This window comes from Sapajus apella, unplaced genomic scaffold (genome assembly GCF_009761245.1).
Source record: "Sapajus apella isolate SASKATOON/1434 unplaced genomic scaffold, GSC_monkey_1.0 scaffold33, whole genome shotgun sequence".
Classification (NCBI taxonomy): Eukaryota; Metazoa; Chordata; class Mammalia; order Primates; family Cebidae; genus Sapajus; species Sapajus apella.
The window spans coordinates 5,363,314-5,388,686 of record NW_022436973.1 but is presented as its reverse complement, the minus strand read 5'-3'; the positions used below and the strand labels follow the sequence as shown (position 1 = coordinate 5,388,686).

General features: G+C 41.7%; 2 protein-coding genes across 7 annotated transcripts in view; one reads left to right on the top strand and one right to left on the bottom strand.

Annotated features, from left to right (window-relative positions):
• TTI1 (TELO2 interacting protein 1) overlaps positions 1-11,522 on the bottom strand; it is a 51,109-nt gene extending 39,587 nt beyond the window's left edge. For 2 of the 3 annotated variants that reach the window (XM_032294977.1, XM_032294980.1), the window contains exon 1: positions 11,461-11,522. The gene's annotated coding sequence lies outside the window, so the exon portion shown is untranslated. Of the gene's footprint in view, positions 1-3,583; positions 3,606-11,460 lie in introns of those variants that run through there. The other variant, XM_032294979.1, reaches the window with a different exon arrangement.
• The window catches only part of RPRD1B (regulation of nuclear pre-mRNA domain containing 1B), a 56,919-nt gene continuing 43,067 nt past the window's right edge, over positions 11,522-25,373 (top strand). For 3 of the 4 annotated variants that reach the window (XM_032294984.1, XM_032294982.1, XM_032294983.1), the window contains exons 1-2: positions 11,522-12,150; positions 17,882-18,011. In XM_032294984.1, coding sequence (XP_032150875.1) covers positions 12,000-12,150; positions 17,882-18,011 — 281 coding nt within the window. In that variant the 5' untranslated portion in view covers positions 11,522-11,999. The remainder of the gene's footprint in view (positions 12,151-17,881; positions 18,012-25,373) is intronic. The other variant, XM_032294985.1, reaches the window with a different exon arrangement.

The following is a 25,373-nucleotide window of genomic DNA, read 5'->3' as shown; positions in this document are numbered from 1 at the left end:
ATTTCCATAAATTCTAGCTTCTTCACTATCAAACTTAATGGATAAGACAATCTCCAAAGTTTCCACCTTTGAATAACTAGCCTATGGAAAGAGGACTGGGTTTAGGGCCCAGAGATAGTTCAGATATAAGAACTGCTGGCTGGGCGTGGTGGCTCACACCTATAATCCCAGCACTTTGGGAGACTGAGGCGGGTGGATCACGAGGTCAAGAGATCGAGACCATCCTGGTCAACATGGTGAAACCCCGTCTCTACTAAAAATACAAAAAAAAAAATAGCTGGGCATGGTGGCGCGCGCCTGTAGTCCCAGCTACTTGGGAGGCTGAGGCAGGAGAATTGCTTGAACCCGGGAAGCGGAGGTTGCGGTGAGCCGAGATCGCACCACTGCACTCCAGCCTGGGTAACAAGAGTGAAACTCCGTCTCAAAAAAAAAAAAAAAAAGAATTGCCAATACAAGTTCTCGAACAGCAGGAAAACATTTTTCTTTTGTTGTTGAAAAAACCCTCAACACACGTCAGGCAATGTGCTAGTTACTTAATGTATTCCTCATCCACAAGTTGAACAGCACAAGGCTCAGAGAGGCTCATGATGTTCACACAGCAAGCAGGCATCAGACTTGGAATTCACCTCAAGTCTCCTGACTCCAAAGGCTGTATGTACTCTTTCCACTATACCAGAGGTTCTCAACCTCGCTGTTTATCAGAATCAAGAAGACACAATTTAAGTACATATTCCTGGGGTCCATACCAGATCTACTGAATCAGAATCAATGTGGTGGGGGGGGCAGGTATGCTTGGGAATCTACAATTTTAAAAGTTCGCAAGGTCAGTCCCATGACCAGTGAGGTGTGGGAATCCTGCACTGTATGTATTCTCTCTATACATGCTTTCCCTTCTGAAGAACAAGTTGTATGATGAAATAGGTACTTGTTCAATAATCCATCTGGTTGCAATGTTCGGAGTACGCTAGGGGACTACGGTCTTGGTTTAAAATAATGAGTTTATTTGTCTCCGCAGCTGAACAGTATAGTGTTACAGCTTTACTTGTGGTTTCCCCAGCATCTGGTATAGTGTCTGCCAAGCAATTCCCACTCACTGTTTGTTTAATAAATAAGTAAAAGAAGCTGGATGAACATTAACCCTTCAGCATATTCTGAAGCTTTGTTGATTCCTACTTATCTTTCCCTCTACCTAGAAATGTTTCCTTAGCATATACTATTTGCCATACACTCTGCTAAGTTCTTGACAAAGAGAGATACAGCATTAACCAGAGAGGCTAACACCATGAGGGAAGTATACTGCAGAACCAAAGAACATAGAATAGAATGCAGAGGAGAAGAATCAAGGAGACTTCCCATACATATTTCCAGAAATTACTCTCGGCTCACATAATGCTTAGTTTACAGCTATCCCTTATAGAAAAGATGTGAAGCTGTGCCTTGTATCAACTAATATTATGTGCCTGTTTCCTCCACTAGACAGGACCTTCTTTGGTAGGCAGCACATTCTAAAAAAGGGATTCTTAACTTAGAAGAGGGTATGTACAGAATATATAGACTAACAGCTCCTCCCCTCCCCCATTTATGACCTGGCACTGGAAACTGGGTAAATTCTTCAGGTAACTGATGTATGTTTGTGTTTCCACTTATTTATAAATGTTAACATAAACAAACATTCTGCACACACACACACACACACACACACACACACACACGCGCACACATATATAAATAGAAAACTTAAGCTTCTGGGGAGATGGGGTAGGCAGACATTTCCCCATTCCTTTCATTAAGTATAATTAAAAACCCTGGACATTATATACAAAGCAAATACAAGAAGAAAGCAGACTGGTTAGGGACCCCAGGACCTGGGGAGTGACACGGTGCTGAGTTTCCTGGGTTTTCTTTCTGCCTCATAGACCCAAGCCTTGGAGCTGAAGAAGCTGGCAACTTGGAAGCACCAATGGGCAGACACAAAAACCCAACAAAAACCTGCTCTCTCTAGCCAAAGGAGTAGGACAGGGCAGCCAGGCAAGACAAAAACTTTTGGATAATAAATACTCTATTCCAGCCAAACATTAAAGAAAATAAGGCGGCCTCCACCCACAGTGGCAAAGGCTAATTGGAGCACCTAGACTCCCACTCTCATGAGTCTGTAATGAGGCACCCTCTACACTCCTGCAGGGATGATATGAGAGAAGGCAAAGTAGGAGCAGGAATCCCATCCCCACCAGCCCTGGTGTCAGTGGAGGCCACATGGGGAGCCTAAACTTCCACTTCTATTTGGCAGTAATGAGGTAGCATCAGAGGAGACCTAGTCAGGACTTTCACCACTGTCCAGTGGTAATGAGGTCGCCTCCACTCCAATGTCAGTGGAGACCAAGTGGGGAGTTGAGACTGCCACACCCAGCCAGCAGTACACCTCCACCCCGCAGGACACTTCCACCCAGAAGCAGTGGGGAGACCTTCTTCTTGGGTGTCAATAGAGGCTGAGTGAGGAACTTGGACTTCTACCTCCAGCTGGCAGTGATGAGGTACCTTCTCCTAAACCAGAGTAGGAACGGTGTCAGAGAAAACCAGCCTAAACAGAAGGCTGAACAGCCTAAACAGAAGTCTCAGAACATTATACACAACATCAAGAGTCTTAGAACATTATACAGAAATGTCTAGATCTCAATAAAAAAAGCACTCATCATACCAGGAACCAGGAGGAACTCAGGCTGAATGAAAAAAGACAATCAGCTGGGTGTGGTGGCTCATACCTGTAATCCCAGCGCTTTGGGAGGCTGAGGTGGGTGGATCACCTGAGGTCAGGAGTTCAAGACCAGCCTGGCCAACATGGTAAGTCCCCAGCTCTATTAAAAATAAAGAAATTACCCAGGTGTGGTGGCAGGTGCCTGTAATCCCACCTACTCAGGAGGCTGAGGCAGGAAAATCACTTGAACCCAGAAGGAGGACGTTGCAGTGAGTGGAGATTGCACCATTGCACTCCAGCCTGGGCAACAAGAGGGAAACTCTGTCTCAAAAAAAAGAAAAAAAAAGAAAAAGAAAAAAGACAATTAACATATGTCAACACCAATATGACAGAGACAAAGATATTAGAATTATTTAATGAAGACATTAAAGCAGCATGATTAAAATGTATCAATAAGCAATTATGAATATACTTCAAACAAATAAACAGAAAGCCTCAACAAAGAAACAGAAGATATAAAGAAACAAATATAGAACTGAAACTTTCAGTAACAAAGAAAAAGCTTAGTGGATGGGCTCAACAGTAGAATGAAGGGAAGAAAAAAAATCTGTGCGCTGGAAGACAGAACAACAGAAATTACCCAATCTGAACAACAGAGGAAAAAACAGACTGAAAAATATATAAACAGAGCCTCAGGGAACCTGTGGGACTAAGAGGGCAGGCTGAAAAAATACTGAAAGAAATAATGGCTGAAAAATGCCGCAAAGTTGGCAAGAGATGTAAATCTATATATCAAGAAGCTGAGTGAACCCCAAAGAAATTTACCCCAAGGCTTATCATAATTCCTGAAAACAACAAAAGTTATTGAAAGCATCCAGAGATAAATTATACCTTGTCTACAGGGAAGAAACATTTTCTTTTTTTGAGACAGAGTCTCATTCTGTCGCCCAGGATGGAGTGTAGTGGTGCCATATCCACTCACTGCAACCTCTGCCTCCAAGGTTCAAGCGAATCTCCTGCCTCAGCCTCCCAAGGACCTGGGATTACAGGTGGGCACCAGCACTCCTGGCTGATTTTTGTATTTTTAGTAGAGATAGGGTTTCATCATGTTGGCCAGGCTGGTCTCAAACTCCTGGCCTCAAGTGATCCAACCACCTCAGCCTCCCAAAGTGCTGGGATTATAGGTGCGAGCCACCATGCCCAGCAGGGAAAAATACAATTCTAATGACAATAGATTTCTCATCGGAAATCATGTAGGCCAGAAAGAAGTTACACAATAATTTTCAGGTGCTGAAACAAACTGTCCACACAGAACCATGTACCCAGCAAAAAACGTTCGCAGGAATGCAGTAGAAATCAAGACTTCTGAGAAGAAAAACAAAGAGAATTTGTCACCAGCCGACTTACTGTAAAAGAATGGCTAATGAAAGTTCTCTAAACATAAAGAAAATAATAAGAAAAGAAATCCTGGAACATTAAGGGGGAAGAAAGAACGTGGTATACAAAAACACGTGTAAATGCAATGGGCTTTCCTCATCCTCTTGAGTTTTCAAAAGTGTGCCTGACAGTTGAAGCAAAAATTATAATGCTGTCTAACATGGTTCTAAATGTATTCAGAGCAAGTTTTAAAGACATTTATATGATAAATGGGGAAAGTAAACAGACATAAAAGGAAATAAAGTTTCTGTGCTTGGCTAGGTGAAGTTATGTACACACAATGTAATACCTAGAGGGATCACCAAAAGGGCTACATACAAAGAGATACACTCAAAGACATCATCGATAAATCACATGGAATTCTAAAAAACATTCAAGTAACCCACAGGAAGGCTAGAAAAAAAAAGCAGAAAAATGAAAAAGAGAAGAAACAGAAAGAAACAAAGTGCCAGACTGAACTCTAATTTGTCAACATAGTTATCCCTCGGTATTCACTAGGGATTAGTTCCAAGACTCCCATGGATACCAAAATCGGATGTTCAAGTCCCTTATAGAAAATAGCGTGGTGTTTGCATACAACCCATGCGTATCTTCCCATACATTTTAAATCAACTCTAGATTACTTACAACATCTAATACAATGTAAATGTTATGTAAACAGTTGTTATACTATATTGTTTTAAAATCTGCATTATTTTTATTGTTGTATCATTATCTTTTACTTTTTCTTTTTTTCTTTTTCTTTTTTTTTTTTGAGTCGGAGTTTCGCTCTTGTTACCCAGGCTGGAGTGCAATGGCGCGATCTCGGCAACTTCCGCCTCCTGGGTTCAGGCAATTCTCCTGCCTCAGCCTCCTGAGTAGCTGGGATTACAGGCACGCGCCACCATGCACAGCTAATTTTTTGTATTTTTAGTAGAGACAGGGTTTCACCATGTTGACCAGGATGGTCTCGATCTCTTGACCTCGTGATCCACCGCCTTGGCCTCCCAAAGTGCTGGGATTACAGGCCTGAGCCACCGCGCCCGGCCAACTTTTTATTTTTTTCAAATACAGTTGATCCTTGAACAATGTGGGGATTAGGAGTAGTCAACTCCCTCGAGCAGTCTAAAATCTCTGTATAAATTTTGACTCCCCAAAACTCAACTACTGATAGCCTACTGTTGACTGGAAGCCTTATTGATAACATAAACAGTTTAACATATATTTTGTATGCTATACAGTAAAACAAGCTAGAGAAAAGAAAACGTTATTAAGAAAATCACAGGCCGGGCACAGTGGCTCATGCCTGTAATCCCAGCATTCTGGGAGGCTGAGGTGGGCAGATCACCTGAGATCAGGAGTTCAAGACCAGCCTGGACAATGTGGTGAAACACTACCTCTACAAAAATACAAAAATTAGCCAGGCATGATGGCAGGTGCCTGTAATCCCAGCTACTCGGGAAGCTGAGACAGGAGAATCGCTTGAATCTGGGAGGCAGAGGTTGCAGTGAGCCAAGATTGCACCACTGTATTCCAGCCTGGGTGACAGAGCGAGACCCATTCTCAAAAAAAAAAAAAAAAAGAAAATCACAATTACTATTCATTAAGTGGAAGTAGATCATTATACAGGCCTTCATCCTTGTCTTTATGTTGAGTAGGCTGAGGAGGAGGCAAGTTGGCCGAAGGGAAAGAAAGTCTGCATATAAATAGATTGCCACAGTTCAAACCTGTGTTGTTCAAGGGTCAACTGTATTTTCAATCCACAGTTGATTGAATCCACAGAGACAGCACCCATGAATATAGAGGGCCAACTATAATTATATTTAAGTGTAAAAGGTCTAAATACATGAATTAAAAGACTGAGATTGTCAAAGTGGATTTAAAAACACGATCTAACTACATGCTGTCTATAAGAAACTCACTATGCAGAATGATACAGGCAGGTTGAAAATCAAAGGATGGAAAAATACATTATGCAAACATGCGTCGAAGAGAAGAGCAGCTATATTAATACCAGATAAAGTAGACTTCAGAGAAAAAAAAAATACCAGAGACAGAGTACAATGAATAACAGGTAAATCTACTAAGAGCATATCACAATCTTAAAACGTACATGCTGCAAAATGTGTGAAACAAAAATGGATAAAACTAAAAGGAGAAATAGACAAATTCATGAGAATAGATGGTGGTGACTTCAATATTCCTCTCTCAACAATGGATAGAACAACCAGACCAAAAATCAGCAAGGACATAGAAAAACACCGCCATCAACCAACAGGATCTACGACATTTATAAACACTCCATCCTACAACAGCGGACTATACATTCTTCTGTTGTTGTTATCTGTCTTTTAGATAGTCTCACTCTACTGCTCAGGCTGGAGTTCAGTGGCTTGATGATGGCTCACTGCAGTCTCAACCTCCTGAGCTCAAGCAGTCCTCCCACCTCAGTCTTTTGAGTGGCTGGGACTCCAGGCGCATACAACTATGTCCAGCTAATTTTTGTATTTTTTTAGAGACCAAGTTTTGCCATGTTGCCAGGCTGGTCTTGAACTCCTAGGCTCAAGTGATCCTCCCGCCTTGGCCTCCCAAAGTGTTAAGATTACAGGCATGAGCTACCAGGTCTGGTAAACATTCAAGTGCTCACAGAACACATATTAAGAGAGATTATCCTGCCATAAAACAAATCTCGACAAATTTAAAATAATTGAAATCTTACAGAGTGATATTCCTCAGCCACAATGAAATCAAGCTCTTGAAATCACGAACAAAGAGGTAACAGGAAAATCTCCAAATACTTGAAAACTAAACAACACATTTCTAAATAATCCACAAAACAGAGAGGAAACCTTAAGGGAAATTAGAAAAAAAAAAACCATGGAAATGAATGAAAATGAAAATACAACACACCAAAATCTGCGGATACAGCTATAGCCACGCTGAGATGTAAATTAATAGTACTAAGTCATATACCAGGTATTGATCGACTTACGACCTATGCAACTTAACGACCATTCGACTTTACGACCACAATCACTAGCCACAACTGCTCCGCGTCTGGTAGCGCAAACGTTGCCCAGCGTATGACAGTGCAGACCAGCTTCCGGCAGCACTACCATCTCCACGTGCATACAGCCTACTCAACTTGCGACCAAATCATGTTACGACCAGTCTGTCGGAATCAATCGTGGTTGTAAGTCGAGCATCAGGTGTACTAGAAAAGGGGAAAAGTCTCAAATAAAAAAGGTAAACGCCTACCACAAGAACTTAGACAAAGTAGAGCAAAATAAAGCAAGCAGAAGAAGAATATAATAAAGAGCAGAAATTGACAAAACAGAAAACAGAGAAACTCAATGAAATAAAGAACTAGTTCTCTGGGAAGTCAACAAAATTGATAAACTTCTAGCAAGACTGACAAGTGAGTGAGTGAGCAAGACAGAGAGAGGAAGAAAGAGAGAGAGAAGAGACACTGACATTGGAAATTACCCAAATCAGAAATGAAATGGGATAGTACTACAGACCCTGCAGACATCAAAAGGATAATACGGAAATGCTATGGTTCAAATATCTGTTCCCTCCAAAACTCATGCTAAAATTTAATTCCCAATGAGAAGTGGAGGTAGAGTCTTTATGAGCCTTCATAAATGGATTAATGATGGGTTATCATAGGAACTGGTGGCTTTATAAGAGGAAGAGAGACCTGCACTAGCACACTCGGCCCCTTGGCCCTGTGAAACCCTGCACTGCCTTGGGATTCTGCAGAGTCCCCACCAGCAAGAAGGTTTTTTACTCAATGTGGCTCCTTGACCTTGGATTTCTCAGCCTCCACAACTGTAACAAATACATCCATTTTCTTTATAAATTACCCAGTTTCAGGTATTGTTATAAGCAACACAAAACAAAGACAGGGAATACCACAAATAGCTTTACACATGTAAATTTGACAACTTAGATGAAGTAGGTAATTCTTTAAAAAACATAACCACAATATGAAAGCGATTATTTGAATAGCTTCATAACTTTTAAAGAAACTGAATTTGTCACTTAAAAATTCCAGGGAAGGAAAAGGTAAAGCAAGGGGAGGGGAGGGGGAAGGGGAGGGAGGGAAGGAAAACAGAAGGGAAGGGAAGGAAAAGGGAAGGGAAGGGAAGAAAAAGGGAAGGGAAGTGGAACGGAAGGGAAGGAAAAGGTAAAGGAAGGGAAGGAAAAGGGAAAGGGGAAGGGGAAGGGGAAGGGGGAAGTGAGGGGGGAAATCTCCAGGCCAAGATGGTTTCATTGGAGAATTCCACCAAACATTTAATGAAGAATTAATACCAATTCTGCACAAACTCTTCTAGAAAAAGAAGAAACACTTTCCAATTCATTTTATGAAGCTAGTATTATCCTGATACCAAATCAAAGGCAATACAAAAATTAAAAAAATCTATAGAGCGATTTCCCTCTTGAGTATATATGCAAAAATCCTAAATAAAACATTAGGAAATATAATTCAGCAGTATGTAAAACACACACACACACACACCCCCCATGATAAAGTGGGGTATATTTCAGAGATGCAAGGCTGGCTCAATATTTGAGAATCAATTAGAGTAGTTAATATTAACAAGCTATTAAGAAGCTTAAGAAGAAAAATCACATAATCATATCATCCTCATCTTTCAGACCTCTATATGTTGAAGTATCCTAGGACTCAGTCTCTTTTTACACCTTATTCCCTGTTATAACTCTCACATTTCTATCTCTAGCCCAGATCTCTCTTCCTTGAGCTCAAACCCATAAACCCAATTGTCCCTTAGACATCTATACACAGATAGGCATTTCCAAATGGACATGTCCAAATACAAATGCTTGCTCTTACTCCCCAAACCCACTCTTTTCTGTAATTCAGTAAATGGAAGCTTTATTCTTATAGTTGCTTAGGCCAAAACCCTTGGAGCTATCTGAACTCTCGTATTTCTTTCAAACCCCATATCCAATCTATCAGCAAATCCTGCTACCTCTTCCTCTAAAATATCCCCAGAACTGTCCGTTTCTTGCCACTTCCACTGATACAACCTGGTTTGAGTTATCCTTTCAGCTGGGTTACTACAACAGCTGCCAAACTGGTCCTTCCTGCTTCTACTTTTGCACCCTTACTGTCTTATTTTCTACCTAACAGCCACGGTACTCCTTGTTTGTGCAAAACTGCCCAATGGACTTCATTTCATTCAGGGTAACATCTAAAGTCTATACTGTTGCCTACAAGTCCCCATGTGATGCAGTCCCTTTCTACTTTTCTGAGTTAATTTCCAGCCACCCTACTGGTTCTATCACTCCAGCTTTATTGTCGTCTCTGCTGTTCCTCCAAAATGCCAACAATGCTATAAACCTGGTTTTCCCTCTTCCTGGAACAATGGCATATGGCTTGTTCTCTCATTTCTTTCAGGGCTCTGATCAAATGTCACCTTATCAATGAGGCCTTCTCTGACAAGTAAAAGACTACCCACCTACACATATACATTCCCTCCTTACCTCCTTGATTTTTACTGAAGTTACTCACCACTTTCTGACTTATCCTAAACTTGCATGTTTGTTTTTCTATCTTTCTCAGTAGAAAGTAAGTTCCTGAGGACACGGATTTTGTCTGTTAGCTTAGAAGAGTGCTTGGGACACAGGTTCTGAAAAATTATTTGCTGAATGAATAAACCATTGGTTCAGGAGTCAAGAATTTGGGATCAGGTATAAGATAACCCTGATTTGATTCCTGGCTCTGATATTTCCTATGTCCAAGTACATAAGGTACATAACCATGTTTTGTTTTCTCATCTATCAAACAGTGATTGTGACAATCTCAACCCATAAGACTGATGTAAGAATTAAATAAAAGAATGCAGGTAATGTGCTTAATACACAGTGACTTGGTATAAAAGTGCTCCGCATATGACAGTGTTACTTAATATGGAAAGATGATCTAGATTTGGACACAAAAGCCCTCAGTTATGATTAGATCCTGACTGTATGATTTTAGGTTATTCAACTCTTTTACACTAACTCACTTGATAAATCAGGAACTGGGGCTAAAATGATGACTAAGTTGCAGCCCCTTCCCTCAAATCTTAGTAATGTGATCTTGGGTAGATCACTTAACCTCTCTGAGCCTGTTTCCTAAGCTGTCAAAAGGAAGATAAGATAATGCCTCATAGCTTTGTTGTGAGGATTAAATGAGTTACTGTGTGGAAATAGTGTCTGGCACATAGTAACCTCTCACGGTGATAGCTATGATTATGATTCTAGTCTGGAGGAGGGGTAAAAGCATGTAAGCAAAGAACTGCAATACAGTGCAATAAGAGCAAAAGCAGGCATCAACTGGAACGTCTCTTAAACTAGAGTCTGCCCACAACTAGGAAGTTCTACCACGATCAGAAAATTTTAAAATCCTCTTATGTCTATAACTTAACTCCCTACCATCACCCCCGTGGCAGTAAGAAAGACAAAATTTCTCTGTTGCTTTGATTTAAAACTTAAAGAAGAATAGGGTCAAGGTTTAGAGTCTCAGACAGTGTTTTGTTTTAAGAGAGTCTTGCTCCTTCAGCCAGGCTGGAGTGCGGTGGCACGATCTAGCTCACTGTAACCTTGATCTCCTAGGCTCAAGGGATCCTCTCGCATAGCTGGAACTACCGGTGAGTGTCACCATGCCTGGCTGTTTCGCTATGGTACCCAGGCTGGTCTTGAACTCCAGGCCTCAAGCTATACCCTCGCCTCGGCCTCCCAAAGGGTTGGGATTACAAACAAGAGCCACTGCGCCAGGCCTCAAACAGCGTATCTTCACATGAGGTCAACAAACACATCGGGAAGGGTAAGTTAGTTCCCTCCACCTTTTCCCTAAAGTTAACACCTCATTTAAGTTGGAAAAAGTCAACGGGACCCCCAGAAGGCAAAAGCAGCATGTAATAATACCCTGAGTGAGAAACCAACCACTTAAGAGCCGAGAGCCCAGATGTGTGTTTCACGACGGCGCTGTTACAGACTAAATGGTCAGAACTGGACATTAAAGGGTGCTCCTGGAGCCTTGGTAGGAGCTCACCAGGTGAGAGAGGGGATGTCACTTTCGGAGAGAGAACGAGCGCCAGGGCGTGGAGGCGTGAAAAGAACACGTGGGTGGCTTGGAAGAACCAAAAATAAGTGTTTTGGGGGACAGCCAGAGAGACGAACACGTATGGAGGAAAGGTGAGGCCTGGGGCCCGCCAGATTAGAAAGGAAGCCCCCCTCCCATACCCAGGTCATGATCTGTCAGCCTCAGCGTCCCATCAGGATACCCCTCTACGGGGTTCCAGCTGCTGGGCTCCCTCTGGTTCCCGCCATTCTTCCCTTACCTCGTCTTCCAGCCTTTCCCTCTCCCGCCTCCTCTGCCCCGCCGGAAATGACGCTCTAAGTAGCGCGCCGTACCGCGCCAGAAAGGTTCCGAGGGAGCGGGAGAAAGGGTTCTGGGGACATCCTCTGCGCCGGCGTGCGGGTTCAAGCGGTGAAAGCGTCTTCCGGGGGCCGGGGGAACTACGTTCCTTCCCTCGCTGTATCTTGTTCGAAGTTTTCTGTGCGAGGCTCAGAGAGGCCACCGCCTCCAAAGGCACGGTTTTCTAGATCTCCGACGCCTCTCGGTGCCCAGCTGCTTCGGCCCTGCTCTTTGACCCCGCTCTCGGGGCGGGGTGAGAGGTCGGGTGGCCATCTTGTGGCGGCGGCGCGGGCGGCTGTTACTGCGGAGACCCATCCCCTCCCCCTCCTTGCACCGCTGGCCGTCTGTCAGTCGGTGAAAAGTCCCGCTGCTTGTCAGGTGAGGCCCCGGCCTCGTGCCGTCGCTCTTCCCGCCGCACTGGGCGGCCCAGGCCGCTCCCTGTCGGGCCTCACTGCCGCCACTATGTCCTCCTTCTCTGAGTCGGCGCTGGAGAAGAAGCTCTCGGAGCTGAGCAACTCTCAGCAGAGCGTGCAGACCCTGTCCCTGTGGCTCATCCACCACCGCAAGCACGCGGGACCCATCGTCTCCGTGTGGCACCGCGAGCTCCGTAAAGGTAAACACTAACTCCCCACCCCCTGGACCGTCCCGGGGCTGTCCTCTCGCCCACGCACTCTTTAGGCCTCTCTAAGGCTCTTCATTGAGCCTAGCTTTCCAGGCCTGATCGAGCTTCCTCGATGGGAGACAAGGTTAGCCCCATTTCTCGAAGAAGGAAACTGAGGCCCGGGAAGGTTTAAGCTACTTGCCTGAGGTGCCACGGACAGGGGTTCAGGTGTCCAGACTTCCAGTGGATCAAGCCGTTTTCCCTTCAGTTTCCCCCTGACATTTGTGGCTGTTATTATCTCGGCTTCATTTAGCACCGTACGGGGTCCTAGCATGTCGGGACCCGTGCTGGGTATTTGGAGTAGAAGCCAGTGGACTCCGGAGTCAGACTCCTTAGATCGAGTCCTGGCTCAGCGATTTGCCAGCTGAATAATACTGGGAGAGTTTTTTCATCTCCCTATATCTGTTTTCTCATCTGTAAGAGGGAGATAGGGATAGCTGACCCTTACAAAGCCTTTTACTCTGTACCAGTCACTATACTAAGACCTTTGTATATATCCTTGCACTCAGTTCTCACAACAGCCCTCTGAAGTAGGTAGTTTCTCCCATCTTAGGTTAAGGGGCCACCCCACCAGACCTTCCCTCTCCTGTCTCTCATGCAGCTGTCATTGATTTCAGGCCCTGCTCAGGTTCTGACAGACATTCATTGAACTCAGTCTGTTATGTGCCAGGCACTGGGTTGGACACTTACTAGCATGTTGCCTCTGCCAACTACCTGGAATTTAAGCCTGAATTTGCCACTTACTGACCCAGCAACTTAACCTGTCCTTTCATTTCGTTATCTATAGAAGGGATAACTGATATTTACTGTTTGTTTTTTTTTTTTTTAGATGGAGTTTCGCTCTTGTTACCCGGGCTGGAGTGCAATGGCGCCATCTCGGCTCACCGCAACCTCCGCCTCCTGGATTCAGGCAATTCTCCTGCCTCAGCCTCCTGAGTAGCTGGGATTACAGGCACGCGCCACTATGCCCAGCTGATTTTTTGTAGTTTTAGTAGAGACGGGGTTTCACCATGTTGACCAGGATGGTCTCGATCTCTTGACCTCGTGATCCACCCGCCTCGGCCTCCCAAAGTGCTGGGATTACAGGTGTGAGCCACCGCGCCCAGCCTTTACTGTGTTTTTATGACACGCGAAGTGCAGTACTGATAGCTTTACATGTATTGTCATTAAAAAAATTCTCAGAGCTCTAGGAACTTTGCAGAAGAGGGAAAAACTGAGACTCATCTTGTGGTGAGAAGTAAACAGGATAATCCAAATGAGCATTTAGCATGGTGTCAGGCGCAGTGTAGGCATTCAGCAGATCATGGTGAGATGAGACTGTTGATTACTCACTGTGAGGCATTGTCTTTGCCTTCAAGTTGCTTACAGTCTGGTGGGGAAAGATTAGCACCTACACTCCCTGATGTACTGATGAGTTTCATAATAGAAGACTACTCCAGACACCCTATATATGGTAGGCCTTTATGGCAGAGGAAGTGGCTTTACAAGTGTTCTCTATTATCTGTGAGGTGGAGACATCACAGATGTCCTGCTCTACAGGCCAGGAAACTGAAGTGGTTAAAGTGGTATTTTCAAGGCTTTTGAACTGTTGAGGCTCAGACTACATCAGGCTGGCAAAGACCAAAATCCATGATTTTTTTCGGGATACCCAGTTCTAGCCCTTTAGCAGGGACCCCCAAATATCACCTACTGTACTGAGATAGGGATCCCTTCAGCCCTTTGGGCAGCTCTGGGGAGAGGTAGAGCCTGGAGTTTATGGGCACTTCTTCATGTACCCCACTGTGCCATTCAGAAATTATTTGTAAAGTCTGCTGAAATGTGAATTGCCACTGTACAGAATCCTATTGGGTGGGACCTCCAAGGCAGTTAAAGTCCATCCCAAGTGTCACTTCTTGTGTGAAGCTTTCTTGAGTCCTCACCTCACCCTAGTTGAGTTATTGAAAAAAAGCAAATTAGAGAGTACATTTGTTTGTGAAGCTTCATTATCCCTAATCTCATATGATAGAGCTTTATGTTGCAAGTAGGCCAGCATTATTATCCTCATTTTATAGATGAGACGATAAAGGTACGAGAGATTAAGTGCCTTGTCCAGAGACATGCAGCCAGGACATGAACCCAGGGCTGCCTGATGCCAAATGTGTGCTTTTTCTAGTACTCAGTGCATTTAATAAGTGAAGGTGGTCATCTGACTCCAACCAAACTGTAATGCTTTCATGTATTGGAATTAATCAGTGCCTCCCACCCCATCATACCAGTTTAGCATTTAATTTGTTCCTACTAGCTGTTCATTTGAACTGATTACATCTTTGTCATTAGATTATTTTTTGAGGGAGGAACTAGACCTTCGTGTTTCTTTGTAACATCACAGGATATAGCATGGTGCCTGTTATATAGTTTAAAAATCGGAATTAAATCATGGTCTTTGATACAATTTTCATGGTTGAGTAAAGGATCTACACAGCACTATTCAATACAACTTTCTGTGATAGCAGCACAAAGGATCTAAACAGCGCTATCTAATACAATTTTCTGTGATAATAGCAATGTTTTATATCTGTGCCATCCAGCAAGGTAGCCACTTGGCATAGGTGGCTATGGAGCACTTAAAATGTGTAACTGAGGAACTAAAGTTTTAAGTGGATACAATTTAAAATTTAGTTTCCAGTTTTTACCAGCTACAGTTCAGGTGTTCCAATACCCACAAGTGGCTTGTGATTACCTTACTGAACAGTGCAGAGAAAAAAAAAAAAAATGCTCTTCCAAGCATCAAGATCTAGCTTCCTAATATCCAGGCTTCCTTCATGAACTGAAAATGTCCCCATGCTAAAGGAAAAGGATTCTGTGCCCTAATGTTCAGACGGATGAGCCCTTTAGGTTCTGTCTAGGGTGAAGTCTTATTTCCTAGCTGAGATGTTCACAGACTGTCTCTGAGTTGTCTTCAAAATATTTGAGATTTACAAAAATTAACTTTTTCTTCTTGCTTAAATACTTCTATTCCTGATATGTTATCTTTCCATTTTCTAGGAATAATTCTTAATTTATCCCATTTGAGCTCTGTTCTAAGTTGCATGTCTCCCTTCCATTATGGAATAGTTTGGTGTAAAATGCTCCTAAATGAGTATTTTTAATGGTGTTTTGTATCTTGGCCTGAATGTAGGTAAACAGGCTTTTATCCCAGAGTTACTTTAAGACTTTCTCTGGATGTCAAAAGTGGCCAAACAAGTAAAAAGCTTTGATTAACCAGTAGTTTAAATTTTACTCAACCACTAGTTTGACCAGTTGGGCATAGTGGGTGAAAGGACCTATTTCTGTCATATAGGAAAGACATCTGAACAAGTGAGTGGTCCCCCAGGATTGGAATGGCGGGGTGTGCATGTTGTGTGTATTTTGACAGTGTGTGCTCAAGAGCTTTAGTTTTGTCATATTACCTTGGCACAAGGTGCTTATGTTGACTGTTGAGGATGTTGGGTGTGGAGGGCTACAGTTCATCCTAAATAAATCCCTATTGTTAAGTTCTGGGGTGATGAAAAGTAATTGGCATTGTAAACAGTGAAAGCCTTGGCTCTCAAGCCCCTTAGCTACCTTGTTTGTATACTGAAAAGTGTATCAGGTCTTGAATGTCCAAATTGACATTTTACAATATGGATTCTAGGTTTTTTAATATAAAGTGTATGGAATTTTAAAGGTCCACTTAATCAAATTTGCCTTGTTGAAGTTCTGTTTTACTTTTGAATCTGCTAACTTGTGTGGCATTATGTGGTAGTTTCACTTACATCAACTTTGCAGAGCAAGGTTTGCTTTAAAAAAAAAAAGCGCCTTTTGCCGTATCATACCTTTGTAGCAACAGTAGGTATTGTAACTCTTGACACTTTTTTTCTGCTTAAATAATTAGAAAAGTTGAAGAAGGCTCCAGGTTTCCAGTATTCTTATCAGTTGGCCATCTAAACTAAGTTATTACCAGAAGGTTAAGACAATTCAGGGTATCCATATTTAATTTTATGAGTGTTTAAGACATCAGTTTAAACTATAATGTGCTTTTAAAATCTTGTTTTTGACTTTGGTTATTCTCTTATAGCTACTTTTTTTTTTTTTTTTTTTTTTTTTTCTTGAGATGGATTCTCACTCTGTTGCCCAGGCTGGAGTGTAGTGGCATGATCTCGGCTCACCACAACCTCCGCCTCCCGGGTTTAGGCAATCCTCCTGCCTCAGCCTCCCGAGTAGCTGGGATTACAGGCACCTGCCACCATGCCCTGCTAATTTTTGTATTTTTAGTAGAGATGAGGTTTCACTGTGTTGGCCAGGCTGGTGTTGAACCACCAACCTTGGCCTCCCAAGGCCACTGTACCCAGCCTCCTGTAGCTACATTTTAAAATGTCAGATCTTATGCCTGCTGTGTCAGACCTATACATGCTTTGTGCCTTTGAAAAGAAACAGAAGTGGTTTCAGATAGAGATAGAGCAAGGACTAGTTACTCAGGTGTATAGAGGTTGACATAGAGCTTGTGGTTTTCAGGTACTTCAGCATTGGAGAAAACTTTGGTTTTGAAACATCCAATTATGTTCCGATTTATTTATTTTAAGAGGAAACTGGTACCAAAAGTGGTAGTGATGTAACTTTATAGTTGAGAAATTATGTGCATAGAAGCCAGGAAATTCGGTAATGTTCCCCAAAGCAACTGTAACTCAGACATACTGCATGAGGTTCTTATGGTTTAATATGTGATACCATATAGAGTAATTTGGAATAACCACATTTCATATAAATGAGAGAGAGTTATGGGTTTTGTAAAAGCCCTAATTTTGCATATCCAAATTTCACACGTGAAAATTTTCAATAATGTAGGGTTAATGTATACTTGCATTTGAGATAATGTCTATTGGTACACCTAGAGATTCTTCTGTATTATTGATTAAGGTTATTGGAGTATCAGATAAATTCTCAGTTGAGGAGCAAAATTACAAGAAACTATTTTGAATTAAAACCTAACTCAGTCTTTTTTTTTTTTTTTTTTTTTTTTTTTTTTTTACACAGACTCGCTCTGTCACTGAGGCTGGAGTACAGTGGTGAGATCTCGGCTCACTGCAACCTCCACCTCCCGGGTTCAAGCGATTCTCCTGCCTCAGCTTCCCGAGTAGCTGGGACTACAGGTGCCCACCACCACGCCTGGCTAATTTTTTTTTTTTACTGGAGGCAGAATATCACCATGTTGGCCAGACTGGTCTCAAACTCCTGACTTCAAATGATCCACTGACCTTGGCCTCCCAAAATACCGGGATTACAGGTGTGAGCCACTGTGCCCGGCCAACTCAGTCTTTCTGGAATATTTGTTAACTAAAAGTGATTTAGAAAAATTGCTCATTTTTTGCAATAGCAGTTTTAACATTAATATTGACTGCTTAGCCTTTAGGAATTTTCTCTGGATTATCTTCATTTTTACTATCAATTACCCTGGTTAAAACAGCACAGAAATGACGATGGCCCATTCTTTTTCTTTTCTTTTTTTTTCCAAAATGGTATTCCCAAACCTATTTCTTAGATTTTAAACATATCTACTTGTAGATAATACTTTACTTCTTGTTTATTTATTTATTTATTTATTTTTAAGGAGTAGACCAAGGAAAAAGAATTGTGAATTGAGAATTTCTTTTGTGTAAGTTAAATTATTTTCTTTTCTTTTTTTCAGCCAAATCAAATAGAAAGCTTACTTTTCTGTATTTAGCGAATGATGTCATCCAAAACAGTAAAAGGAAAGGACCTGAATTCACTAGAGAATTTGAATCTGTCCTTGTGGATGCTTTTTCTCATGTTGCCAGGTATGTTGTCTGTTTTTTGGTTTTGTTTTAAAGTTCATTACCTTTTCCACCTTTTAGCTCTTTCCTTTTCTGTGATAGCCTTTGTAAATTGATACCTTCCTTCTTTACAAAGAGCTGTGGAGGCCAAATTGTGGTTTTATGTTTTGTTGAGCCCTCGAGAGCTATTGAGACATGTAAACATTCTGATACATTTAAGAGATTCAGCCTAGCGTATCTTTTCCTCTAGATATATTCATTTTTATTTTTTGAATTTATTTCTTGGTTATGATACTTTCCTTGGTTTGGTTGAGTTGTCATATTAGCTTATGGTCAAAAAACAAAGCCACTAGTAAGGGAACCTTTTAGTAACATAACCTTAATAGCAAGAAACTAATTGCCAAATGCCTGCCTTTGTACTTCCTCCTGGATTTCTAGATGTCTAGTTTACTAAAAATAGTAGTCATTACTGTAACTGCAATAATAGTAATTATTAGTGTGGAAAGTCAGTGTTTGCTCTGGCTATGTTGTATTAAGCTTGATGCTATTGTGTTTTGTGGCAGAGAGGAGTGGCACACATATAACATAGAAAGCATACATTGGATTACAAGTTTTATAAATTACTTCATGTGAAAACAAAAGCTTTCTGTAGGCTCAGATGAGGTGCTCAGGAAAAGCAAAGAAAAATGATTGCTCATTAGCATATTTTGTTTATAAGAAAACATAGAAACAGATATTTGCAAAAGGAATTGGGAAACATGAATGGGAGACTAGTGGATTAAGCAGAAATTGTTATTAGGTCAAAAATATAGTGAAAGGCCTTAAATGAGAAATGAAGTCCTGCTTTCCTTGCAGGATTTGAAAAGTTTGAAGGAATGAAATTAGAAGTCCAAGAGAAAGAAATGACACCTAGCTTTCTAGAGATGAAAAAGATGGGTTTTGTTGGTCAGCTACATAAGTGGCTCACCTTTGAACAACATGGACATTGGAGTAGCAAAATGTGTTATTAGCTTGAAAAAAATACTCAATCTTCATAACAGAGTAAGCTTAGAACAGACTACTAGAGTAGCTGTTTGAAACAGGAGACGTATCTTCTTGTTTTCATGAGATTTAGTTCACAGTTTCTTAGAAATTGATGGTAGCTCTGCCTCAGACACTATCTGAGTGACCTTGGATGTGTTAATTAACTTTTTGAGCCCAAATTTCCTAACTGGCTGAAGGAGGAGGACACCACGTATAAGAGTTGTTGGGAGGGTAAGGATAGTATATTTAAAAGTGTGTAGCATAATGCTTGCTCCACGTTCTTTGTTCATTGGATCATTTCCTATATTCCAGGCACCTAGAAAAGTGTCTGGCACAGAGCTGCTGAGTTATATAGCTTGAAAGAATACCATTTATAGAGGCTCCCTGTGGTGTCCTAGGAGCTGGGCAACATTATGGTCTGCGCTGACACAGAGTAGGGGTTCGGTAAATATTTGTTAAATGAATTAATTAATGTTAACTCATTATGGAAGAGATTTGGTCTAGGGAGTTGGCTGGAATGATTTCTTGTAGGGGTAGTAAACATCACAATTTTATTTAAAAATTTCAGCCTGGGCAACATAGTCCCTGCGTCTACCAAAAAATTTTTTAAAAGTAGGCGTGGTGGTGTGCACCTGTAGTCCTAGGTACTTGGGAGGCTGAGGCAGGAGGATTGCTTTAGCCCAGGGGTTCAAAGCTGTAGTGAGCTATAATCATACCACTGCACTCCAAGTCTGGCAACAGAGCAAGACCCTGTCTCTAAATTACAAACAAAAAATGTGTAATCTTTAGCTGTCCTGACATAAAAAGTAAATAGGGGTGGAAAAGGGAGTGGGTGATTCCAGGGTTAAAAATTCGATTTTACTTGGGAACACCTTAAAAACTAGCTAGGTTTTAGGTGTCTTGGCAGATTTAGTGGCAGTGCGGGGAAGATAAACCTGATCTTTCTCAATATAAAAACGATAGCCCAAATTCCTTTCTGTTTTCATTCTTCTGGTTCTTTTAAGGTTCTGCTTGGGTATTATATTCAGGATACCCATGTTTCCAAGCTCCTTTCTTATACCCCATTATTGGGACAGAAAGTTCAACAGTTCTGCTTCAACTGTGAAGCAGCTTGTCCACAGTAGGAGTAGCCTAATTAGCATATACTTTCTATATGCTTTTTCTGTGGCCAGTTGATGAACAAAGCTGACCCATTACTACTAACTAAATTGATGAGGGATATCTTTATGATAAAACCCTACCTCCACCCCCAAAACAAACAAACAATAAAAAAAAAACCTCTCAAGTCAGAGAAAGCTGCCAAGTTCATCGGGTAGATTTGATTTGAATAGCAATTTAATTAACCAGACTGCAAACTTGTTTTTCACACAAGCGCCTTGTTTTCTTCCCAGTGAGGAGACAGCTGTGCATGTCATTTTTCATTCAACATGTATTGGAGAGCCTTCTATGTGCCCGGTACAGATCCAGACACTGAGAGAGTGACAGTGAACAAGGCAGCAAAGACAGTTCAATGAGCAAGATGCTTTCAGAGTGGGATAATACGGGCATAGTGAAATGCGGTGGTGGTCTACAGTAGGATCTCTCCCAGGCAGCGTGGTTAAGGAAGGCCTCTAAGAAATGACATTTGAGGTAATCGTGCGAAGCAGGAGCAGCTATTAAGAAAAACTTAAGGCGGAAATAGTCTTGGCCTGCTAAGAGAAACAGAATGAAGGCTGGTGTGGTTAGAACATAGTGTGAAAAGGGAAGAGTGGCATCCAGATGAGGTCCGAGAGGTAGACACACACCAGTCACGTACACCCTGTAGGACTTGGGAGTTAGGATTTTTTTCTGATGCGATGTCATTGAAGAGTTTTAACCAGGTGAATGATAGGTTCCAACATAATTTTTTAAAAATCCGTCTTTAAAAATGGCTTAGTGTAGAAGGATGGATTGTAAAGGCCAAGGGAGGGGCAGGGACCCGAGTTTGGAGGATATTGCTGTGGTACAGGCTAGAGGTGACATTGGCTAGGACTCAGAAGCAGTGAGAAGATACTAATAGCTTCCGTTATTGAATGCTTCCTTTGTGGGAGGATGCCCCCCGTAATGTAAAACGGATAAGATTTATAGACATTGTGTGGGAGCTGGTAGTAAGTGAAAAGAGAAATCAAAGATGATTTCTAGGTTTTTGACATAAGTGAATGACTGATGGTACCCTTTACTGAAGTAAAGATTTCATGGAGGAAATCACAAGTTTTGTTTTGGCCAGGTCAAGAGTGAGATGTCTAGTAGATATTCCAAGGAGTAATGCCAGATAGCCAGGTGGATCAAATAGTCTGAAGCTCAGTAGAGAATTAATTTCTGCAGACATAAATTTGGGAGTTACCCACATGATACTTATTTATTGTTGTGTTGTGGGCCCCAAGACCACTCCCAGGTTTGGTGATTCCCTAGAAGGACTCACAGGACTCATCATGTAGTTATACTCATGGCAGTGATTCATTACAGCTAAAGCGCCCAAAGCAACATCAGTAGCACATGGTGTGCATGCAGTGCCTGTTGCAGACGGAAGTACTCTAGGTGTAAGCTTCTGAGTCCTCTCCCCGTGCAATCACACACATACACACACACACACACACACACACTCACTCACTTAATCCCTCCAGCATTGAGTTGTGACGTGTATGAAGTATAATCTATCAGGAAAGCTCATTAAAGACTTCATGCCCAGAGTTTTTATTAGATAGGTCATGTAGGTACCCTCTGCCAAAATTCTAGGCTCCCAGAAATAAAGCAGGTGTTCATTAAGAGCTGTATTGCTTGCACAAACAATTTAGGCACAGTAAACCACCCTTATCAATTAGGAAATAGTAGGGACACTCTGAAATCCCAAGTTCCCAGACACCAGCCAAGTACCTTCCTAAGGGTAGCAGTCTGGCCTTCTACATTAACTCTTTTCTGAACCAGCTTTGCATGAGGTACTGTTGGAAGCATAGGGAATAGTTAGAATTCCTGCTCTTAGTAGGTCTACCATAGACCTGCTATGCATGGGATAAGACAGAGGTGTACAAATTATCGTGGTTGTACCAAAAAAGTGTCATAGAACTGTGGAGGAAGAAAAGGCCCCCAAGGCTGGCTTAGCAGGGCTTCAGGTGTCCAGCTGACACTTCAAGCAGCAGTTCTGTTTGTGTGTATCATACACATTTTTTATTCTTAAAGGTCAGTTTTGCTATCTGTTTTTAAAAATGAAGCGATTGAATTTGTAATTAATCAGTTAAAATCCTAAGTGTTCAACATAGTATTAAGTTGTGTATGTAATTATTTGCCATATTCCACTTTAGTCATAGATTGGTGGCAAAGATTTTTTTAGTCTTTTTTTCCCACTTAAAGATTACTCAGTTTAGATTGGAGTCAGTACAACCTGAAAATATTGCTCTGTTATAAAACGGCTTTATTGCATTAGTTGTGTCTGATTCCAGGTGCCAAAGTGACTTCCATTTCACTGGAGTTATTTTCTTCGAAATCTAATCAGTACAAAGATTTCTTGAATATTATTCTATCTATAAACTTTGAAACTTACTTAGCAAAACCTTGATTTACCACATTGATCAAGGAAACACAGTACCGTTTAGTAATAGTAAAACCCTTTTGAAAATATTTTGCGGTTATAACAGATTTGAGCATCATTTTCCACTGTGCCTGAAACTGTACACAAAACCAGTCCTAGCCTTAAAGGAGTCCCAGATATCCCCAGGAATGGTCGATAGTGGGTGTGTGTTCTGATACCCGCCCACTTTTTAACTAAATCTTGGTAAGAATTTGTTTTCATGAAATTGGTTTCTCCTCCTTTTAAGAAAACAGAGAATCTGCAGTGAACAGATTTTATGTTAAAAGTACCAGACGATTAGTTAAGTTCTGATGAGTTGCAATTTGGTTATATTCATTATAATGACTTTATTTTTCTAAGCCATACATTTGATCATATCAGGGACCTCCCATTGCCTGCAAGTCACATGCTTTAATATGACATTCAGGGCCCTCTGTAATTGATTTCCACCCTATCCTTCTAGATGATTCTGCAGGTTTGGCACATTCCCCCATTTACTTCAGCTACCTGAATTACTCAAGAGTTCCTTCTCTTTGCGTTGTTCGATTTTGGCAGTTCCGTTTGAAGGAGAAGAGATGGCATGAACAAAGGCACATGCACATGAGAGAGCAAATTCTGAGTAGAAAATACATATGGGTGGGTGTTGCTGGAATGCAAAGTTCCAGGTAGGGTAGGGAAAGGAGGCTAAAGAGGTCTGAGGGGTTGTGAGTGAGCCCTAGAGGTCAGGACCCAGCCCTTATTTTTCTTTGTAGTCCATAAACCTTCACTGATGGAGCTGGGGTGTGCTTAGTTGATTTCTGACTTCATGACCTTGATACAGTAAGATGATTGTTGAAAGTTAAGTAACTATATAGCTTACTGAAACCCATATACTTTTTTTTGAAAAAGATTATAGTTTGACAGATACTTATTGTGCTTGTTCAAGGGCACATAGCAATGGGAGAAAAAGACAAATCTTTCCCCCTGTGGAAATTACATTCACATGGAAAGCATGTAAACCAAAAGTAAACTAGTGAATATACAGTGTACCAGAAGATAAGTTGTATGGAGGAAAATTAAGTAGGCGTAGGGAGTATCATTTTCAATGTGAAGATTAGGGAATGACACATTGAAGGTGGTGTGAATAAACTTGCACCTGGAGGAGGAGAGGGATGGAGCTGTGTGGCCACATGAGGAAACGAGGTTCCAGGCAAAGCAAACTTTTCAAGTGCTAAGGCTCTGAGGCAGTGCCTGGGTAGCTGTTGTGGCAGGAGGTTGGAGGACGGGGGTGGGGAAGAGTGGGTAGATGAGGCCAGGGAAATCACCGGCCAGCTTGGGAAAGGCCTTGGAGTCTTTATAAGGAATTTTATTCTGAGGGATACTGGGAAGAAATGTTGGCAGTTTTGAACAAAGGAGTGACGTGGTCTGCCTTAGCACAGCAGCTAAAATTACACTTTGAAAACTCGAGAGGTTATAGGAAGACAAGCGTGGAAGCGGGGAGACCAGTAATGAGGCTACTTTAGTCATCCAGGTGAGAGATGATAGTGCCTTGGGCCAGACTGATAGCAGAGGAAAAAGCGAGAAGTAACTGGTTTTTGGATATACTTCGAAGGTGGAGTAAAAGTGTCTTATCACAGATACCAAGTAATTGGGTCATATTTTTAACCATTACAAACTTAGCAGTGGAAATGTTTTCCCTCCTTTTTCCCTAACCCTCACTTCTGACTTTAAAAAAGTTTAACAAAAAAAGAGTTCATTTTTATGTACCCTGATTGAGTCCTTTAGTCAGTGAAATTTACAACTAGTAATTCGTAAGCAAGACTTGCTGATGGAGCTAGGCTGAAACCTCAGCTCGCCTTGAGTTTACCAAAGTGTTGTCACGGTTGTGTGTGAATGGAGTTCCCATCTCAGTTGAATTTGGTATGGTTTCTTCTTGAAGTTCCTACTAAAAGCCATTTAACTTAGATACTGAGGTGTCAAGGTATCCCTTCTTGTTTAAAGTCATTCAGTATAAGATTGTTGCCATTTAAACCGTCTCACAAAACAGAATAATTCACGGTAATACGGTGGGTGGTGACTGAATTCACTTTTCTTTCAGAAAGTCTTCCCCTGCTCCTCTACTTGCTGTCTGACATTTTATTGTAGGCAGTTGGTTCTCAGCCAGTGCTATAGTCCTCTCATATCCTGCTTCAGGAGTTAACATGTTGGGGAAGACATTTTCTAACTTCTAATTTCTATCCTTTGATGTAAATTATGAAGGACTGCATTATTCTCAAGTGTGTTCTAAGATTATCAGACACCTTTGTTTGAACATGGACTATGGACTTAGCCCAGAATTAAAATAATTATGAAGTAGTTAGAACTGAAATGAGTCTTGACATATATGTGTATATGATTGTGTTATAAATGTATAGGTGTTGTATTAGAATTGATGAGTTGCAGTGAATTTATCTCCTGTTTTAAACATCTGGTTTTTAAAAATCATTTTTCTGTCTTTAAGAGTTCTGGCCAGGCATGGTGGCTAACGCCTGTAATCCTAGCACTTTGGGAGGCCAAGGTGGGTGGATCACGAGGTCAAGAGATTGAGACCATCCTGGCATGAAACCCTGTCTCTACTAAAAATAGAAAAATTAGCTGGGTGTGGTGGCATGCCCCTGTAGTCCTACCTACTCAGGAGGCTGAGGCAGGAGAATCACTTGAACCCAGAAGGCGGAGGTCGCAGTGAGCCGAGATCGCACCATTGCACTCCAGCCTTGGCCACAGAGCAAGACTCCGTCTCAAACAAAAAAAAAAAAAAAAAA